Source organism: Dendrobates tinctorius, unplaced genomic scaffold (assembly GCF_039654945.1).
Source record: "Dendrobates tinctorius isolate UK_male_01 unplaced genomic scaffold, ASM3965494v1 ptg000105l, whole genome shotgun sequence".
Lineage (NCBI taxonomy): Eukaryota > Metazoa > Chordata > Amphibia > Anura > Dendrobatidae > Dendrobates > Dendrobates tinctorius.
In genome coordinates this window covers 8,060,494-8,078,914 of record NW_027361773.1, presented here as the reverse complement: position 1 = coordinate 8,078,914, position 18,421 = coordinate 8,060,494, and the positions used below count along the sequence as shown (strand labels likewise).

Sequence of the window (18,421 nt, the reverse complement as noted above, 5' to 3'; positions counted from 1 at the left end):
GTAATGCATCATCAGAAATAGAACTAGTATATACAACATTGAAACTGCAACACAGAAAACAACAAGGTGTGGAGTGGTGGAAATAACCGGATCAACCATCGTGTTAATGATATGCAAATGGCGAAAAGATGGAACCAAAATTTTCAAAACATCACAGATTATTCTGTATTGACAAAAATTGAGCTGGAGTTTGAGTTGGTATACATGCAAAATATAAACGCATGTTGACATTCGCCATTAAACAGACAAAACCTACAAGAAACAAATGGAGCATAAACCTTTCTTTAACTAAATAAGTAAAAAGCAATAGTGTATTTAAATAACAGAGTTCTTAACACTTTTTATTAAAAAAAACATAAAAGCCATCCCACCATTAGCACGGTTACCCTATTCGGGACTGTCCTACACCGTCTAACATTAAAAGCTTACCATGTGTCAGAAGTTTCCTGTGTGAATAAGGGCAGACAAAGGACTGGGTCCCGAACTGTGGATACCTCAACCTTGGGAACATTTTTAAATGTAATGTCCTGCTCCAGGAGGTTTTAATATTAGACATTGTAGGACCATCCCGAATAGGGTCACCTTGACAATGATGGGATGGCTTTTATGCTTTTATTTTATGAAAAAAAATACTGTTTTATTAAAAACCCTTCTTACTTATTTAGTTACAGCAGGGTTTATGCTCATTTTGTTTCTTGTACGCTTCATTCTGTATTCAGTACCACATGTAGAAGTACATGGCATTTACACACCTTGGCATGCTGTCAATGAGGTTATTAATGGTTATCTGAGGAATATTCTGCTGTGTTTTATTTACTTGGGCATGAAAAACATCAAGATCTACTGCTGGCAGATTCCTATGCAAATGGCAACCCATAACAAAACATTGTACTCGACAGGAAACAAGTCCAGAAATGTTACAGGCCATTGTACCACATTAAGGCCACAAAAGCTACTCTCCTCTTGAAAAATTACTCATAGGACATTTTGTAAAAATGGCAACACGACTGGTTCCATGATCAAATCAATTTAATACCAAACTGTTAATTTACCTGGAGAAAAGACTAGAGGGGTCTGGCTACCATACATTATACCTCTCCAGATTATCATCCTAGGAGTAGAGTCATTGTGACATTGCCTTGTGAAATCCCCGCTGAAGAGGATAGACCTGCATTCCAGTCTCTGATGGTTTGTGTAACACTGTTTGATTCCTTAGGCTTTATAGCTGCCTTTAGACCTTGGGTACACTGTAGTGTACAACGGGAACTCTATTATAAGACTTCTGGGTCTGAGGAGGGTATGTGATGTCCAATTCCACTTGTAGTGCAGAATAGATCAATTGTGGGACCAGTGGTATGGACATTTTTCCATTGTGTCCCAAGAGGCCAGGGCACATGTTGCTAGTCCTATTGTGACTAGCCTATGTGGCCTGAATGTGCTAAAATGGCCTGCAGCATCTTTGAACTTGTCTCCCATTGAGTACATCTGGAATGTCATTGACAATTGTAAAGTGACTTGCCAGTAACGCTTCTTAATCATTTGGGTGCTCAAGTAAATTCGGCCAAACTTTTCTCTTACAAGCATTAATAATCTTATTTATAGCATCTCAAGCCGGGTAAGTGTGTGTATTTCTGAGCATGGCACTTATACTCAATCCTGCATAAGTTGAGATGTTTGAAAATTTTGTTTCCACCTCTCATCATTTGCGTATTATTAACACGTCTATCCTGTGATTCCCAAAATTCCTTGAGTTTTCCTTCTTGGTGCTGACATTTCAATGCTGAGGAGTGTATTTCGCTATCTTTATGCCTAGAAATTTTCCTACAGTATTTAATTAAGTGGGTATCTCCAATCTATTGCCTCCTACGTCCTTGTAGCTATTGTATAGCATGTATCCAAATGCTGGTTCCAGCGTCTCAGGCACTGTTAATAATTGTATAGCTTTTTCTAATACGAAGAATAACTTTTATAGGCTGATGTCATATTATGCCTTTAAGTGAATTATTGCTTTTTGGTTCCTTTAGTAAATTCTGTTGTATCAACTTCTTGTTTTGTTAATATATACTGTACATCCACTGCAGCAAATGAAAGACCAAGAATTTAAGAGCTTTCCACCTTACCTAATAGGCCATGAGAATTAGGAGACAATCCTTTGCTGTTAGAAATGTAAAATCCCAAGTGATTCTTCTGATATGGAGCTGGATTTTTGTAGCGATGAACCAGAATAACAAAGCTAATAGTCCCTTGGACAGTTATGGTAACATTTGACTTGGCAGCGATGGAGACCATTAGATCCTCGTTTTTCACTATTGCATTCTTGTCACATGTGAGAATGAGACGATCTTTACTGTCCAGTATAACTTTGAAGGGAGTAACTTCTATATAAGTGCGCCTTGGTTTATTGATGATGATGGTAATTCTGCTAAAATAGGTCCTATGTTTCTTATGACCATTTGGTGGGGCTGGAGCTCCTATTAACTCTCCATTTACGGTTACACCTTAAACATAAATAGAACATGATTTACTTAGGTTATTCGGATATTGACTACAATGGTTTTGGCAAAGGTTCATAGTTTAATATCGTACCATTTAAACACTGTGGGTAAAATAGGAAAATTCTGAACAACTAACATGACAGACGATCATATTGTCTCTTGTAGATAAGACGTAGCTAGACATGTCTGGCAATTGCTCTCATAGAAAACACAGGAGAGCTCGGCTGAACAAGCGCTGGTATGTGTATGGTTGAAATGGCTGCTGGACAAATGACCGGCTAAACCATCTAATGTGCATGACAGGCTAAACTTTCCCATCGACAGTGGAAAAACCATTGTGAAGTGTATATATTATAGACATTAAATTTAGCTATAAATATATTTGGCTTATAATTATGATCCTTCATGTTCATATTAGTAGTATTGTTGAGCGAATTTGTTTTTTTGTCCCCGAATCCGATTTTGACATATTCGTGCCATATTCGAACACTATTTGTGCCGAATGTATGTTTGATGATCGGTTCCAAGCATATTTGGTAATTTCTACTCCCATTGACTCTAATGACTTTCAGCTGTATTCAACAAATATTGCAAAAACAATATTCGATGCCGATCGTGTTCGGAACCAAAACCGAACAAATTCGCTCATCTCTAATTAATAGCTTAATGATTTAGTCCATTGTAGCTTTTATCGACCAGTAAAATTGTCAACAATTTTGTATATGGTTGAACATATTTTTTATTTTGTCAATTTTATTTTGTAGAAATTGTGTAGGGTTTATTTAGCTAGATTACACCTCCACACAGTTTGACGTAATTGGAGTAACATAATAACTAGTAACATAGATGGAGAATTGAACTCTGTACCGTGAGGAATTAGAAAGCAGGAAGACCGAAGCCAAGAAGACCTGGCTTGGGAACTAAGCTGAAGATGACTGAAATGAATTAACATCTAAAATATTATTCACATGAATTAACAATGGAAAAGCATTTCTGAAATAGTATTAGTTGGGACTTCATGCATAAAATTAGTTTTTGTTCTTTCATTTGACAGGCTAATCACAAATTTTATTAGCAACTTACCAGAGTTTTTGTGATCGGACACAAGCCTTAGTATGTCACCGGGCTCACCATCAATGTTGAAGCACACTGTCAGTTTACTCAGCGGGAAATCAACAACAAAATGGGGATCACCATCCGCTAAAAGGACGGGGAGAAATACAAAAGGTTAACTGAGAATAGTTAATCCAGGTATCTAAAAATCTTTATTAAGTTTGTTCTTTTGAATCTTTAAGTCATCAGTTCATGTTGATTCTTGAAGCATAACCAATTAACAAGTTATGTGCTGGATTTTTCCTGGTCCCATGGAGCAGTCTATACCCTTCTATGCCATCTATAAGGCGTGCATCCATACATTTTCTCATCAACATTACATGGTGCACGATAAAAAAAATGCTTATCCATATGGCCCATTGTGGCATGTGGATATAATACAGTATATGGGCATCATCATGCTGGATACTCCAAGATAATGATTTTATTTCTATAGCAATTTTATTTCCACACAAACAATCTTAGACATCACATAATAACAGATATTTCAGCAATCCAAAAAAGAGGAGCCAGAATCCTGCTCACAAGAGCTTCCAATCTATGAGGAAATTGAAGGGACTAAAAAGGTAACAATAAAGTGCAAGTATTGTATTATGGTCCAGCCATCTTTATACTAAATAAGGGTATTCATTTGAAGATGTACGAACTGACTCTCCAGCCAGCATCTGTATGTCCTATGAACAGATCATAGGAAGGGACAGATTCTGAGGAAAGTGTAGGAAGGGAGAACTAAAAAAGTTAGATTACAGAGGTGAGGTGATAGACCTGTCTAAAGAGATGTGTTTTTAGGTGGGCCCTTGGCTGTGGGAAGGAGGAGGAAAAGAAAAAAAAGTGCGGTTTTAAGGGGCGTGTGCCCTTTAAAAGCTCAGGCAGCGTATCTGCTGGGGCGCGCGCAGGCAGCGTTCATTACCTGAACTGCTGCGGCACGTGTCCCGATTGATACTGGCAAGTGTGCACCCGGCGTATGACGTCAGTGTCATGCGACAGGCGCACACATCCACCGCTGGCCTCGGCTATGTCAGCGGCCAATTTACAATGAGCGTGCCGACCTGCAGCGGAGGATGCCACCGCCGGGAGCGCAGGCAGGTAAAAATAAAAGATAATGGGTTTTTTTCTTCTCTCTCTTTCATACAGGGGAGGGGGGGCCCTGGGTGGATGCACATACGGGGGGGGCCTGGATGGATGCACATACAGGGGAGGGGGGCCTGGATAGATGCACATACAGGGGAGGGGGGCCTGGATGGATGCACATACAGGGGAGAGGGGGGTCTGGATGGATTCCCATACAGGGGGGCCCAGGATGGATGCACGTACGGGGGGGTCAGGATGGATACACATGGGGGCAGGACAAGGGGCCACGATGGATACACACACGGGGGGGCCAGGGGCAGGAAGAGAGGCCCGGATGGATACACATTTGGGGGGGCAGGATAGATAAATATGGGGGGCCTAGATGGATACACGTGGGGGCAGGACAAGGGACCATATGGATGCATATGGGGGGCCAGGATGGATATATGGGGGGCCAGGATAAGAGACAAGGATGGATATATGAGGGAGCCAGGATGCATATATGTGAGGGGCCAGGATGAATTTATGGGGGGGCATGACAAGGGACCAGGATGCATATACATGGCTGGTCAGGATGCATATATGGAGCAGCTAGGATGGATATATGGGGGAGGGGGCCATGATGGATATATGGAGAGGGGGCCAGGATGGATATACATGGAGGGGCAGGACAAGGGACCAAGCTGCATATATATGGGGGGCCTAGATGCATATATGAGGTGGCCAGGATGGATATATGAGGGGTGGACAGGATGGATATATGGGGGGGAGGGTGGCCAGGATGGATATATTGGGGGAAGGGAAGGGCAGGACAAGGGACCAGGATGGATATATGAGGAGCCAGGATGCATATATATGGCGGGCAAAGATAGATTTATGGGGGAGGGGGGCAGGGCAAGGGACCAGGATGCAGATATATGTAGATATATGGGGAGGGGCCAGGATGGATATATATGTGGGGGCAAGTTGCATATATATATGGGGCCAGGATGGCTATATGGGGGAGCCAGTAAGGATATATTGGGGTCCAGGAGAGATATATGGTGGGGCAGGACAAGAGACATGTGAGGACCAGTATGTATTCCTGGGGAAGCGGGATGGATATCTGGGGGCCAGTCTGGACAAGAGACATAGGGAGCCAGGCTGGAGCATATTATAAAATATAGGGGGTCAGGATCAGGGACTTTATTACTGTTTGGGGGCCAGAATGAGGAACATGCTATATTAGTTTATGGTGACAAATGGGGAACATAATTTCTTTAGGGTCCAATTAGGGACATTATTACTACTGTAATATAATTTACTTTTTAGGAAATGGTTTTCCATGGAGGGAACAGAAGGGGGGATCCTGTTACTGTGCAAGGTGGCACTACGTCACTTTTCTTCTTCATCTGACATAGTGTAGAAGTCAGGGAAAAAGTAAGGAAAATGCTCTGGAAGCGGTCAGCTATTGATGACTGCGTGTTATTTTTTGCAGAGACAAGTCCTGGTTTGAAGAAATGATGGCGGTCTGTGCTGGTTGAAGAAAAGCAAAGATGAAGGACTTCAACTACAGATGTCACTGTTGAGTCAGTGTATTACATGCACACACACTATACACTATATGCTGTATACAGAGGTCCTGTGTATAATGTCAATGGTGATCACTGTATTACCTGTACACTGACACTATACAGAGAGCGCCTGTGTATAATGAATGTCCCTGGTGATCCCTGTATTACCTGTGCACTGACACTATATGCAGAGCTCCTGTGTATAATGTCACTGGTGATCCCTGTATTACCTGTACACCATACACTATAAACAGATCTCCTGTGTATGTCACTGGTGATCACTGTATTACCTGTACACACTATATTTAGAGCTCCTGTGTATAATGTCACCAGTGATCACTGCATTATCTGTACACTGACACTATATACAGAGTTCCTGTGTATAATGTCACTGGTTGTCACTGTATTACCTGTACACTGACACTATATGCAGTGATCCTGTGTATAATGTCACTGGTGATCACCGTATTATCTGTACACTGACGACTGACACTTTATACAAAGGTACTGTGTATAATGTCACTGGTGGTAATAACAGTGTTGTTAGTGTTGTGGTTTGTATTCATAATCAGTATTGTAGTATTCAGTCACTATGTGGTGGTAATTTGTGGTCTGGTCACGGTGTGGCAGTATTTCTCCTTGTATGTTGTATTATTTGGCCCTATATGCTGATAATATGTCATACTTTTCGGTCACTATGTGGTGGTAATATGTGGTCTGGTCATGGTGTGGTGGTATTTGTCCCTTGTATGTAGTATTATTCAGTCACTATGTGGTCTGGTTATAGTGTAATGGTATTTGTCCCTTGTATGTAGTATTATTTGGTCACCATGTGGTCTGGTCATGGTGTTTTGGTACTTCTTCCTGTATGTGTGATATTGGTCTTGTTATAGGGGATTGTGTTGTGTATAGCAGTCATTTGTTCTCTGATATTATTTATAAGATTCTTTATTTCCACTGGAGATTAAATACATTGTACACAGCGGCAGAGATGCACTTACAGGAGGTTTCCTGTGGAAAAAAGTACCGGTAATCATCTCTCCACAGGATAAGTAATAATGTGTTGATTGGTGGGGGTCTGACTACTTGGACCCATTCAGCAAAATGTGGAACTTTTCATCCCCATTAGACTGGAGTGGCATGTCTGACTTGACCACTGATCAATTCATTCCCTCAGTGGCTGCACTTGTTTTTTTCTAGAAGCTCCAAAGAGGGTGAATGGAGCTGCGGTCAGATATCCCACCTGCCGCTCGATTTTAAAATGGGGATAAGTGTCCTATCAATGATAAAACTTCCTCATTCTTCCGATCGTGCAGTTTCTAATGGTTGGACCTAAGCGATCACCTATCCTGTGGAGCCTATGGATCGGTGATAATTTGTTTTAACCAAAGAACCCCATTAATGTAAACTACTGTAATTATACATCCCAGTTATGGGGGCGCACAGTAGATTTGCAGGAGCTGCCTGTGTTTTACAGCCGATGCTCCACTATAATTGGGATAACGACTGACAGATATTTGCATATAGCTGTAGGGTGGACCCCTAGAGTCCATTCTCCTGGTGGGCCCCAGACACCCCAGTCCGACCCTGCTCCCAGACTATGAGAAATAAGATTGTCTGGTCTGATGAGACAAAGATAGAACTTTTGTAGTGATAATTCTAAGTGGTATGTGTGGAGTAAACCAGGCACTGCTCATCACCTGCCCAATACAATCCCAACAGTGAAACATGGTGGTGGCAGCATCATGCTATGGGGGTGTTTTTCAGCTGCAGGGACCGGATGACTGGTTGCAATTGAAGGAAACATGAATGCAGCCAAGTACAGCGATATCCTGGATGAAAATCTCTTCCAGAGTGCTCTGGACCTCAGACTTTGCCGAAGGTTCACCTTCCAACAAGACAAGGACCCTAAGCACACAGCTAAAATAACAAAGGAGTGGCTTCAGAACAACTCTGTGACCATTCTTGACTGGCCCAGCCAGACCCCTGACCTAAACCCAATTGAGCATCTCTGGAGAGACCTGAAAATGGCTGCCCACCAACGTTCACCATCCAGCCTGACAAAACTGGAGAGGATCTACAAGGAACAATGGCAGAGGATCCACAAATCCAGGTGTGAAAAACTTGTTGCATCATTCCCAAGAACACTCATGGCTGTAGTAGCGCAAAAGGATGCTTCTACTCAATACTGAGCAAAGGATCTGAATACTTATGACCATGTGATATTTCAGTTTTTCTTTTTTTAATAAATTTTCAAGAATTTCTACTTTTCTGTTTTTTTTCAGTCAAGATGGGGTGCAGAGTGTACATTAATGAAAAAAATGAACTTTTTTGAATTTACCAAATGGCTGCAATGAAACAGTGAAAAATTTAAAGGGGTCTGAATACTTTCTCTACCCACTGTCTAGCTGTATGAAAAGGTCACGTGGGCAAGGGTTCACAAGTTATGTGCCAGCCCTATATATTGGCCACACATGTATTTATACATATAAATGAGATCTCCTCTCCTTTTTTACTAAACAAAACAAACACAACCTCTTATTATTAGAGAGGCCTTACATCCCACGGAATAATCTTGTTAAAAAATAACTCATCGGTGAATTGCTGACAAGGCAAATTGTTCAAAGATTCACTCATTTCAATCTATGAAAATAAATACACAAATAAGGATATAATATATATGTATATATAATTCTATTGAGATTGTGCTACTATTATCTGATGTCAGATCGCAATGCATGTGCTGGCCGCACATCTGACGTGAGCATGATAGCTGCATATATTCCTATGAAGCTGTCACATTCAGGTCATCAGATGCTCATGCATTGCGATCCAACATCACACCAATTATCACAGCCATCTGAAACAGCCCTTATGTAACTAAGTAGGCATTAAATTACCTGATGTTTTGGAGATGGGTGGTTTGCTTGTGCTTATTAGTTTCGATGGAATTCCTATAAACAAAAAATTAAATTATATAAATGTGTATTACTGTGCATTTCCCTGCCAAAAACGTCAGATATGTCTGTGCTTCCTTTTGATAACATGTTTCCCTTGAAAAATATTTACACAGCGCTACTGTAAAATCCACACTTTGAACTTGCATTGTTAGGAAAACTGACCCACAGCTTCACTCCTACCAGAACATTGCAATGGTTATTTATAGTATGTAATAGTTCTGGAACGCTTCAACGGATCAAACTAATTCTGAGAGTGACATATTATACTGCATGATAGGCCGGGATCACACTATCGTGTGTGATGCGAGAAACTCGCACAAGTCTCTCTCATCAACACCCGGTGCTGCCACCGGCATTCAGGACTGGAGCTGCGGCTGCATAGAAATACATGCAGCCGCAGCTCCGGTCTGAGTGCCGGGTGTTGAAGCGAGAGACTCGTGCGAGTTTCTCGCATTACAAACAGTAGTGTGATCCCAGCCATAGTGGAAAATCCGTTCAATATTACTTGTCAGGCTCTCTGACCCTACACCATAATATCCTCAGTTTCCACAGAAAATCATGCGGATAGATTTCCTTTAATAGCTTACTTTATTTACTTATTAATTTATTACTTTTTTTATTATTTATTTTATGGTATTTTATCTTAAGTTAACATACAACATATAATCTACTGTTCTCAAAATGGCTGTTGATGGAGGAGTATGTGACCAGAGCTGTCAATTATCTACCTCTAATTTAAAAGCAGCTTTCCCATGTGAGATGTTTTCTAATTAGAGGGAGCTGATGGCTAGATCTGGTCCCGTACTCTTCCATCAGCAGCCATTTGAGAATAGGAGATCTGTGCAGTCTGTTAAAAAGGCTGCACTAACAAGAGGAGATCCTGTAATACTAGCAGGTGGCATAAAATAATGCTACCAACAAATTTGTAAAAGAAAAAAGACACTTCAGCAAAGCTTTCACTCCAGAATTCTGGATTAAAAGTTTTGAAAAGTCCCCATATTTAGCCACAACTCGGAGATGCACCTACATTTTGAGACTATTGGTGTCTTCCTGCCAGTTCACAATGGTGAACCTGGGGCAATGCAGGATTCAATACTGAATTTGATGAGTCACTTGTCTGTACGCCTCTTCATGAATCAGGAGCATCTGACCCGAGCATGCCTCCTCATCCAGACTGCCGTGAACAACGCCGGTCTTAATGAATCAGGCCTATGGTCTTCAACCCAATCAAGCTAGCTTACAGATCGAAATATTTATCCAATCAAAATAAAAATCCAGAAAATGAAATTGGTTTAAGTTAGCCCACCAATGATATTTTGTTATAATAGAACAAATTCTACTTGATGTGCTATGACTGACCTAACCTAAAACCTTTATATTTCCTATAATGGCACCATCTCTCCAGTATGCTGTTTGCATGGTATGATTAATGTGATTGGTGGACAGGTTTCTAAACACAAAAGATCAGTTTTTTGGCAGATAAGATAAATTTCAAACAGATCAACTATTCATTAAATACGCCAAATTGGATTAATATTCTAATTGGACAGAAATTTAATATTCATACATATAAAGGCTACCTTATCTGAGTGTAAAGTGTTGCTATTCTACCTTATGTATGCTTGCAGTAGTTCAATAGCGCTTTCACCGACTTGCTTACTCTCTCTTTAACATGAGCTGACTCTTCTCATTGTGTCCAAATCTACATAGCAAAGCTGCATGAAACAGAAAGAATTAGCCTATTGTGTGTGCTCCTGTGACTAGTATATAAACCCGAACATTTAAAGATTCTGTTTATATGGACAGGACTTCAAATCAAAATTATTTTCAAAATCAACTTATAATAAAAGGTTGATTTAAAAAAAAAAATGCAATCTTCTGATCATGAATTCTCTTTGAGAGCATAAAGATAATTCTGTATTACCTTGAGTAACTTTTTTTCCTTGCAGGGTAAGCAGTTTTTGACCAATCCCCTCTGTATAAAGGCTTGTTGAATCTTCTTTTGGAAAGTCTGCCTGGAATCCATAATCTTTGACTTCAAGAAGTGTAAATGGAGTCACAAAGTTGTACTTCATGGCAAGTTTGCTGGCCTTATTTGTTATTGTGTCTTTCTCCGCATCACTGTCACTTTTATGCCATGCTGTCAGTAGTTCCTTAAAAGTCAGATAACCCCATAGCCGTTCTATGTGGTTCTTGTCCTCAAAGATCTCAGATCCTGTAATCTCATTTTGGCCAGCACCGTCAATCTTTATATCGGCTTTTAGGATAACATATTTATTGCTGTTGCTTGCTTTGATTTCCACATGCAAAATATCATTGGACTGGTTAACAAGTTTTCCAGCCACCACAATTTCTGACCCATTAAAATAATTGTAGAACATGTTCTGGGTGATGTACTCAACACTGTCTTCTGGGTAGTCGATGCGTAAGTCAGACAGCAGAGGTGTGCCGATCTCATCATAAAACCTGAAAAGCAAACATTAATAATAAAAGTAGTGTTTACTAGCTATATAGATCAATCAGTGACTATTGTATGTCATCACATATTATTTTGAGAAATATGTCTGGTTAAGAGCTAATACTCAGACACCTACTTAGGATTTTCCACTAAGGTGAGAATGAATACAAAACAGAACAGCTATTATTTGGCTATAATGGTTGTTTTGTATAATACAGTTTAAAACAGAGTCAGAAGCCATACACTGTCTAAATAACATTTCCTTACAAGTGCCTGAAAATGAACACTGTACAGTGCAGCCACAAGCATTCACTGCAGAAAGGTACAGTACGAAGCATCAGTCTCATATAATGTCTAAGTAAATATTACCATAAAGTGACCAAAATAATATCAACCTACATAATTCAAACAAATGCTATAAAAATATTAGCATTCATGGTGGACACAAGTCAATCTATCCCTCTAAAGGGTTATTTTCAAGTTGTCTCTTGACCTTTTTTCAACTCTGCAGTCTGCTTAAAGAGGGTACCCATAAACACTAACAGACAGGGTAATTGCAGCTTACAACCATTTCACACTTCCGTTTTTGACCATCAGTCAAAATCCGCCGTTTTTGCAAAAAAAACGGATCCGCCATTTTTTTTGTCAGATCCGTTTTTTTTCCCTATTAACTTGCATTACTGGCGGATCTTGACGGATGGCCATCTGGTGGATCCGTTTTTTTGCGGATCCGTCAATTTTTTTGTGTCCGCTGAGATGCCTGGACGGACCATGTAATGTTTTTTGTAGTGAAGGATCCGCATTTTTATACAGCGCATGCCCAGAGGAATGAAGTCAGGAGGAAATTTAACCCTGAAATCATTTCTGGCGGACAGAGAAAACATCTTTCTCTCTCTCGCTCTCTTTTCCCGGGCAGCGGTTCCTTTAAGATTCTTCATTCAGCGGATCCATCAAAAAAACGGATCCAGTGGCATCCGTTCACATCAGTTAGGAACGGATCCGCTTTTCCGCCTTTTTGACAGATTTTAACTGACACAAAAAACTGAAGTGTGAAACAGGCCTTACCTGCTTGTTGTGTCTGGCGCCGTTCTTCCCCGGCACAGAGCAGTCACAGACGCTCCTGCTGGGTATTCCGATGCCTCTGCTGACGTCATGTCTACAGAGCGGAGGTTTCTTTTCTGCTCCGCACTGTCAATGGGGTGGGACTTCCAATTTCATTCTGATTGACAGCCGGATCTACGCTGCCTAAGTGGGGGAGCCAGCTTTCAATCAGAATTACGGCTGAAGTCAGGCCTTGTTGCGTCAGCTGAATTACCAGCAGGAGCCGGGGACGAACAGTGCCATGCACAACAGGTAGGTAAGTTGCAATTTTCTGCCTGTTAGTCCTTAGGTCCATTTTTTGTTTTTTCATAAAGTCCTTAATATACCCTTTAATTCCGGGTTTCTATCAGGGTGGGCTCTCCTCTGTGAGTGACAGTTCTGGTAAGTAGCAAAACTGTGATATTAGTAGAACTATAAAGCTCAGCACTAGTTCTCCTGTAACACATCAGCTATCTGTGCTTTATTCTGACATATACACAGCTACCACCATATTAAAACACAGAGCAGTGCATTTGAGCAAGCACAAAACTTGAGAGCTGTGATGCTGGGTGCCAGAGGGATTATGATTAATTAAACATGACAAAAAAGTGCGGCTCATCAGGAGCTGAGAGGGAAGTGAGCAGCTAACTGCTGTATAGAAAGACATAGGCAGGAGAGAAGTGGTTGGGATTTTAGAGGTTAACTCCACTCTTGGAATATAACTTTTGAGCATACTTGACCAGGCTCTGGTGGCTAAACTCTATGGTAACAAGATGTGCACTATGTAAGATAAAAGCTCTAAGAGGAGGAGAATTACAGCAGATAAAAATCAAGTCAGTTGCAAACTTGCTTATTTTCATGCTGTTTAATTAGACACCTTGAGAATAGCCTTTTAAGCAGGTGTGATCTTAGGTCACACACCCCAAGGTAAGCCATGGCGGAAGTGTGGTATACAAATCATGTTGGGGAATCATGGAACGGTCAAAGCAGGCATTAGAAAAATGAGTAAATTCTTTTATGTTTGTTTAACCCTTATCCAGTTTATATCTACATTTTACAAAGACAGAAAGAAAACAGAAAAATACTTCATTGATTGATTGCATACATATATCAATAAATATGACATGAAAATGCTGGTTAACTTTATCTTTGCAGTATAGTAGCGGTGTTTATTTTACTTGACCTGTTGGGGTTGTTATAGATCTGTTTGATCAAATAAGAGACACATTTTTATAAAAAACCTTGCATGTCTACTCACTTGGGGAAGATATCAGTATTAGACACACATATCTCTATTTATCCTTCTGAACTTTCAGCTGTCCATCACAGAAATGGTAAAAATAGCTAATTGAATAGGCAGGCTGTGGGAATCTTCAGAAGCTATTGCATGCCTTCCCTCTAAAAATACAGTATTTGGATTGTTTGCCGGCATGAATTCAGCTACTTATAAAAAGAGGATTATGCAAGTTAAAAGATGAATGAAATAAACATAGTCCTGCAATGTAAAAGTATCTTCTATGGTATTTGGACCCATGGACCAGGGTGGCATGGGAATAAAGTAAGGACTCCCCTGATTTCTAGAAAAAGCAGAATATTGATTTTAATTTATACAGGTTGCGGAAAGGATGTTTAAAGCTTCCCTGTGTCTTGAGTTTAAGCTTTAATGAGGTGTTCTGCTTTGGGTAACACAATGACTTTTTGCGTAATTATGTGACATTAGGTCAGGACTGGATTGAGAATGACACTCATTCTCCAGGTTGGGTTTAAATTTGGGTGCCACCCCACCTACATGCTTTAGTTTTAAAGCTATGGTCTAATCACTAATCTTATGCTAGGTTCACACAGAGGGTTTTTTAATGAGGATTATGAAGCGTATCTCCTCTAAGATTCTCTTGAAAACCTGCTTCAAATGCTTTTTATGATCAATTCAATGGAAGATCAACTTTGCTATACAAATGACAATGTGTTTTTTTTTTCACTTTATTCTCCCGCAAGGTTTTGAAAAACCCTGAAGGGCTTGTGCACTACTCGGACAGCCCCTTCTCAATCTGAATGTTTACTCCCATTAAAATAAAAATGGCTATACTTGCCTGCGGTGCCGATGCCATTCCAGCAGTGTCCACACTTGCGCTCCTGATGCTCAAGTGACACTGTTACAGCACACGAGACCCGCACCGGCTTCACTGTCCCCGACTTTGGACAAATTGAACATCGAGAGGAAGTGAGAGAACAGTCACAGCTCTGACTTCCTGTTGATGTTCAAGTCATCTAAAGGCAGGGACAGTGAAAGCCGGTGCTGATTTTGAGCAGGGCTGGTGCCACAGTATAACTTCACGTGAGCCCCAAGCATACATGGGTATGGGGGGGTTGGGACTGGAAGGGATAGAAGTCAGCCAAGTGCCTGTTCACCCAACAGCTATCTAAAGTGTACAGGCAACGTAAAGGGGTTGTTCCGACATAGCATATTATCACCTATCCACAAAATTGGTGATTATTAAAGGTCCGACAACTGGGATCTTGAGAACAGTAGTCTGGAGTGCCCTGTGTGAATAGAGTAGCGGTGCGCCGATACTTCATTGATTATCTATCAGATGCAGATAGACTACAGTATTTATGAGTAATGACTAAAAAATTCTAGGGTCATACTAGGCTCCTTTGCAGATGTGACCCTTCTGATCTTGTAAGTTTGTGTACTGAACAATAGCTTCTAGAAATAATATTCAATTTGCTTTAAGGAGAGCCAAATTATATACCGGGGTCAGTGTCGATTCTGGAATTTCTCCTGGGAAATCAACAGGAAAAATAAACTCTAAAAATTGGTATTCACCGCTGCACTAAGCCACGGGGAAGCTGCTCTGGTGATTAGTGTGTACATCACTCATTTGTCAGATGCAGTAAATATTTATCTGTGGAGTTAGCTGTGGCCGGATTTGTCTTCACAGTTGCCAAGTTGTGGTCACAACGGTTATACTGAGCTTTGTTAATAAATTGTAGTCATGAATTGATGAATTTTATTTCTTTTTTCAAAATAGCAGTAGATGATTATCCAAAATTTCAAGATGAAAAAACTGTCAGCCGGTCAGTCAGCTAAGCCGGCATACATTGAGGTTTGGTGACGTGGCTGTGTGTATGCCACTTCCTAAAATTGTGGAAGGAAGAAAGGACCATGCCAGAACAGCCAGAGGAGGCTGGACCTTGTACTCTAGTACACGATGATACATCCAGAATATTACAGTTACCTAATTTCTAACAGGCGATTTTCTAATTCAGACCACTCCTTTAAGAATGTCTTTGGAAACTACGTACCCTTTAAGCTGAAGTGCGGCATCTTCATCTTCACTGATTCGACGCATCATGCCACAGTTTTCTAGAGAGAGTTTCTCTAGTAGATGGAAGTCCACATCGTTGCCAATTCCAATGCTGAATAGGCAAAACTTTTCTTGAATGACATTTTTCGTATTTCCCAAAATTCGGGTAGATGCAATCTCCCCAACAGTAGGTCGCCCATCAGTCAAAAATATAATCAGAGAGACGCTCTTTTCATGCTTGCCATTATTAGCAAGGTAATCATTCAGAAGATTTGACGCCGTCTGGATACCACCATTTATATTTGTACCTAAAGTATAGAATATTTCCATAAGTATACTCCATGGACAAACCACAACATACAATAATAATAAAAAGTCAACATTAATCTTCTGTTTATAAATGTCTTATTAAAGGGAGTCTATTACCAGGTTATCGCTACTCCACCTGAGAGCAGCATGATTTAGGGGTAGAGACCCTGATTCAGGGGAGGAGTCACTTACTGGGCTGCTTACTGCAGTTTTGATAATATCACCGGCTTTTCTACTGTAGATCTACCAGTTCTGAGACTGTTGAGCCTTGTATAACCCCACCCACACCACTGATTGGCAGCTTTATGTCTATGCACAGTGTACACAGAAAGCTACCAATCATTGGTGGGAGCGGTATAATAGAGAACACATGAATATGGAGGACTACATGGCAGCAGGTTTACTAGTCCTCTAGTGATAATCTCCTACTTATAAATCAGTGATTTTATCAAAACTACAGTAAGCTGTTCAGTAAGTGTCAACACTGGAATCAGGGTCTCTGTCTCTACATCATGCTGGTCACAGATTAGGTCACAATAACCTGATGACAGATTCATCAGATACATCTGATATACTTCCATCCAATCAAATCTTGTTATTAATATATTGCAATATTATCAGAGGTGTCATTATTTTTATATTTTGTGACCCAATGTTAAAACTGTTTTAAGCATTAAGTACCTTTTAAATTTAATAATCTAGGGCAGGGTTCCCCAACTCCAGTCTTCAAGGCCCACCAACGGGTCCTGTTTTCAGGATTTCCTTAGTATTGCCCAGGTGATAATTGCATCACCTGTGCAATACAAGGGAAATCCTGAAAACATGATCTGTTGGTGGGCCTTGAGGACTGGAGTTGGGGAACCCTGACTAAAGGAAATAAAAACATAAAACAAATTGAGTTGATGTGTTTTGCAGGACCCAGTACATTGACCACATCCGTAATCTATGGCCACTGGCAAGAAGCTCTGAAGACCTCTCCGCATCTGCAGCTCTTTATTTATCTATCCAGTTTGGTGTAACGTCATTGTGGCGTGACGCACATGTGATGGCTCACCAGGCCAGCTCATCAAAGGATCCAGCGGCCACAGATTACTGACATGGTCGATTCGCATAAGCTCTAAACATAATAATTGTTCCAACTTGTCATGAGTCCTATGGATTTGTGTTAATTGGACTTGAATTATCAATTGATAAATATTGACTCACAAATTACACACAGAAAAAATATGTTGTACATATTCTGTATATATATATATATATATATATATATATATATATATATATATATATATATATATATATATATATATATATATACACACACTCACTGGCCACTTTATTAGGTACACCATGCTAGTAAGGGGTTGGACCCCCTTTTGCCTTCAGAACTGCCTCAATTCTTCGTGGCAGAGATTCAACAAGGTGCTGGAAGCATTCCTCAGAGATTTTGGACCATATTGACATGATGGCATCACACAGTTGGCGCAGATTTGTCGGCTGCACATCCCTGATGCGAATCTCCCGTTCCACCACATCCCAAAGATGCTCTATTGGATTGAGATCTGGTGACTGAGGAGGCCATTTGAGTACAGTAAACTCATTGTCATGTTCAAGAAACCAATCTGAGATGATTCGAGCTTTATGACATGGCGCATTATCCTGCTGAAAGTAGCCATCAGATGTTGGGTACATTGTGGTCATAAAGGGATGGACATGGTCAGCAACAATACTCAGGTAGGCTGTGGCGTTGCAACGATGCTCAATTGGTACCAAGGGGCCCAAAGAGTGCCCAGAAAAAATTCCCAACACCATGACACCACCACCACCAGCCTGAACCGTTGATACAAGGCAGGATGGATCCATGCTTTCATGTTGTTTACGCCAAATTCTGACCCTACCATCCGAATGTCGCAGCAGAAATCGAGACTCATCAGACCAGGCAACGTTTTTCCAATCTTCTACTGTCCAATTTCGATGAGCTTGTGCAAATTGTAGCCTCAGTTTCCTGTTCTTAGCTGAGAGGAGTGGTACCCAGTGTGGTCTTCTGCTGCTGTAGCCCATCTGCCTCAAAGTT

General features: G+C 40.7%; 1 protein-coding gene across 1 annotated transcript in view; it reads right to left on the bottom strand.

Moving 5' to 3' along the window:
• The window catches only part of ITIH5 (inter-alpha-trypsin inhibitor heavy chain 5), a 190,898-nt gene that overhangs the window by 6,180 nt on the left and 166,297 nt on the right, over positions 1-18,421 (bottom strand). Inside the window, exons 9-13 of the mRNA XM_073589035.1 lie at positions 16,037-16,346; positions 11,117-11,658; positions 9,133-9,186; positions 3,579-3,695; positions 2,121-2,498 (exon numbers count right to left, since the gene is read on the bottom strand). Of these exons, the coding sequence (XP_073445136.1) occupies positions 2,121-2,498; positions 3,579-3,695; positions 9,133-9,186; positions 11,117-11,658; positions 16,037-16,346 (1,401 nt within the window). The remainder of the gene's footprint in view (positions 1-2,120; positions 2,499-3,578; positions 3,696-9,132; positions 9,187-11,116; positions 11,659-16,036; positions 16,347-18,421) is intronic.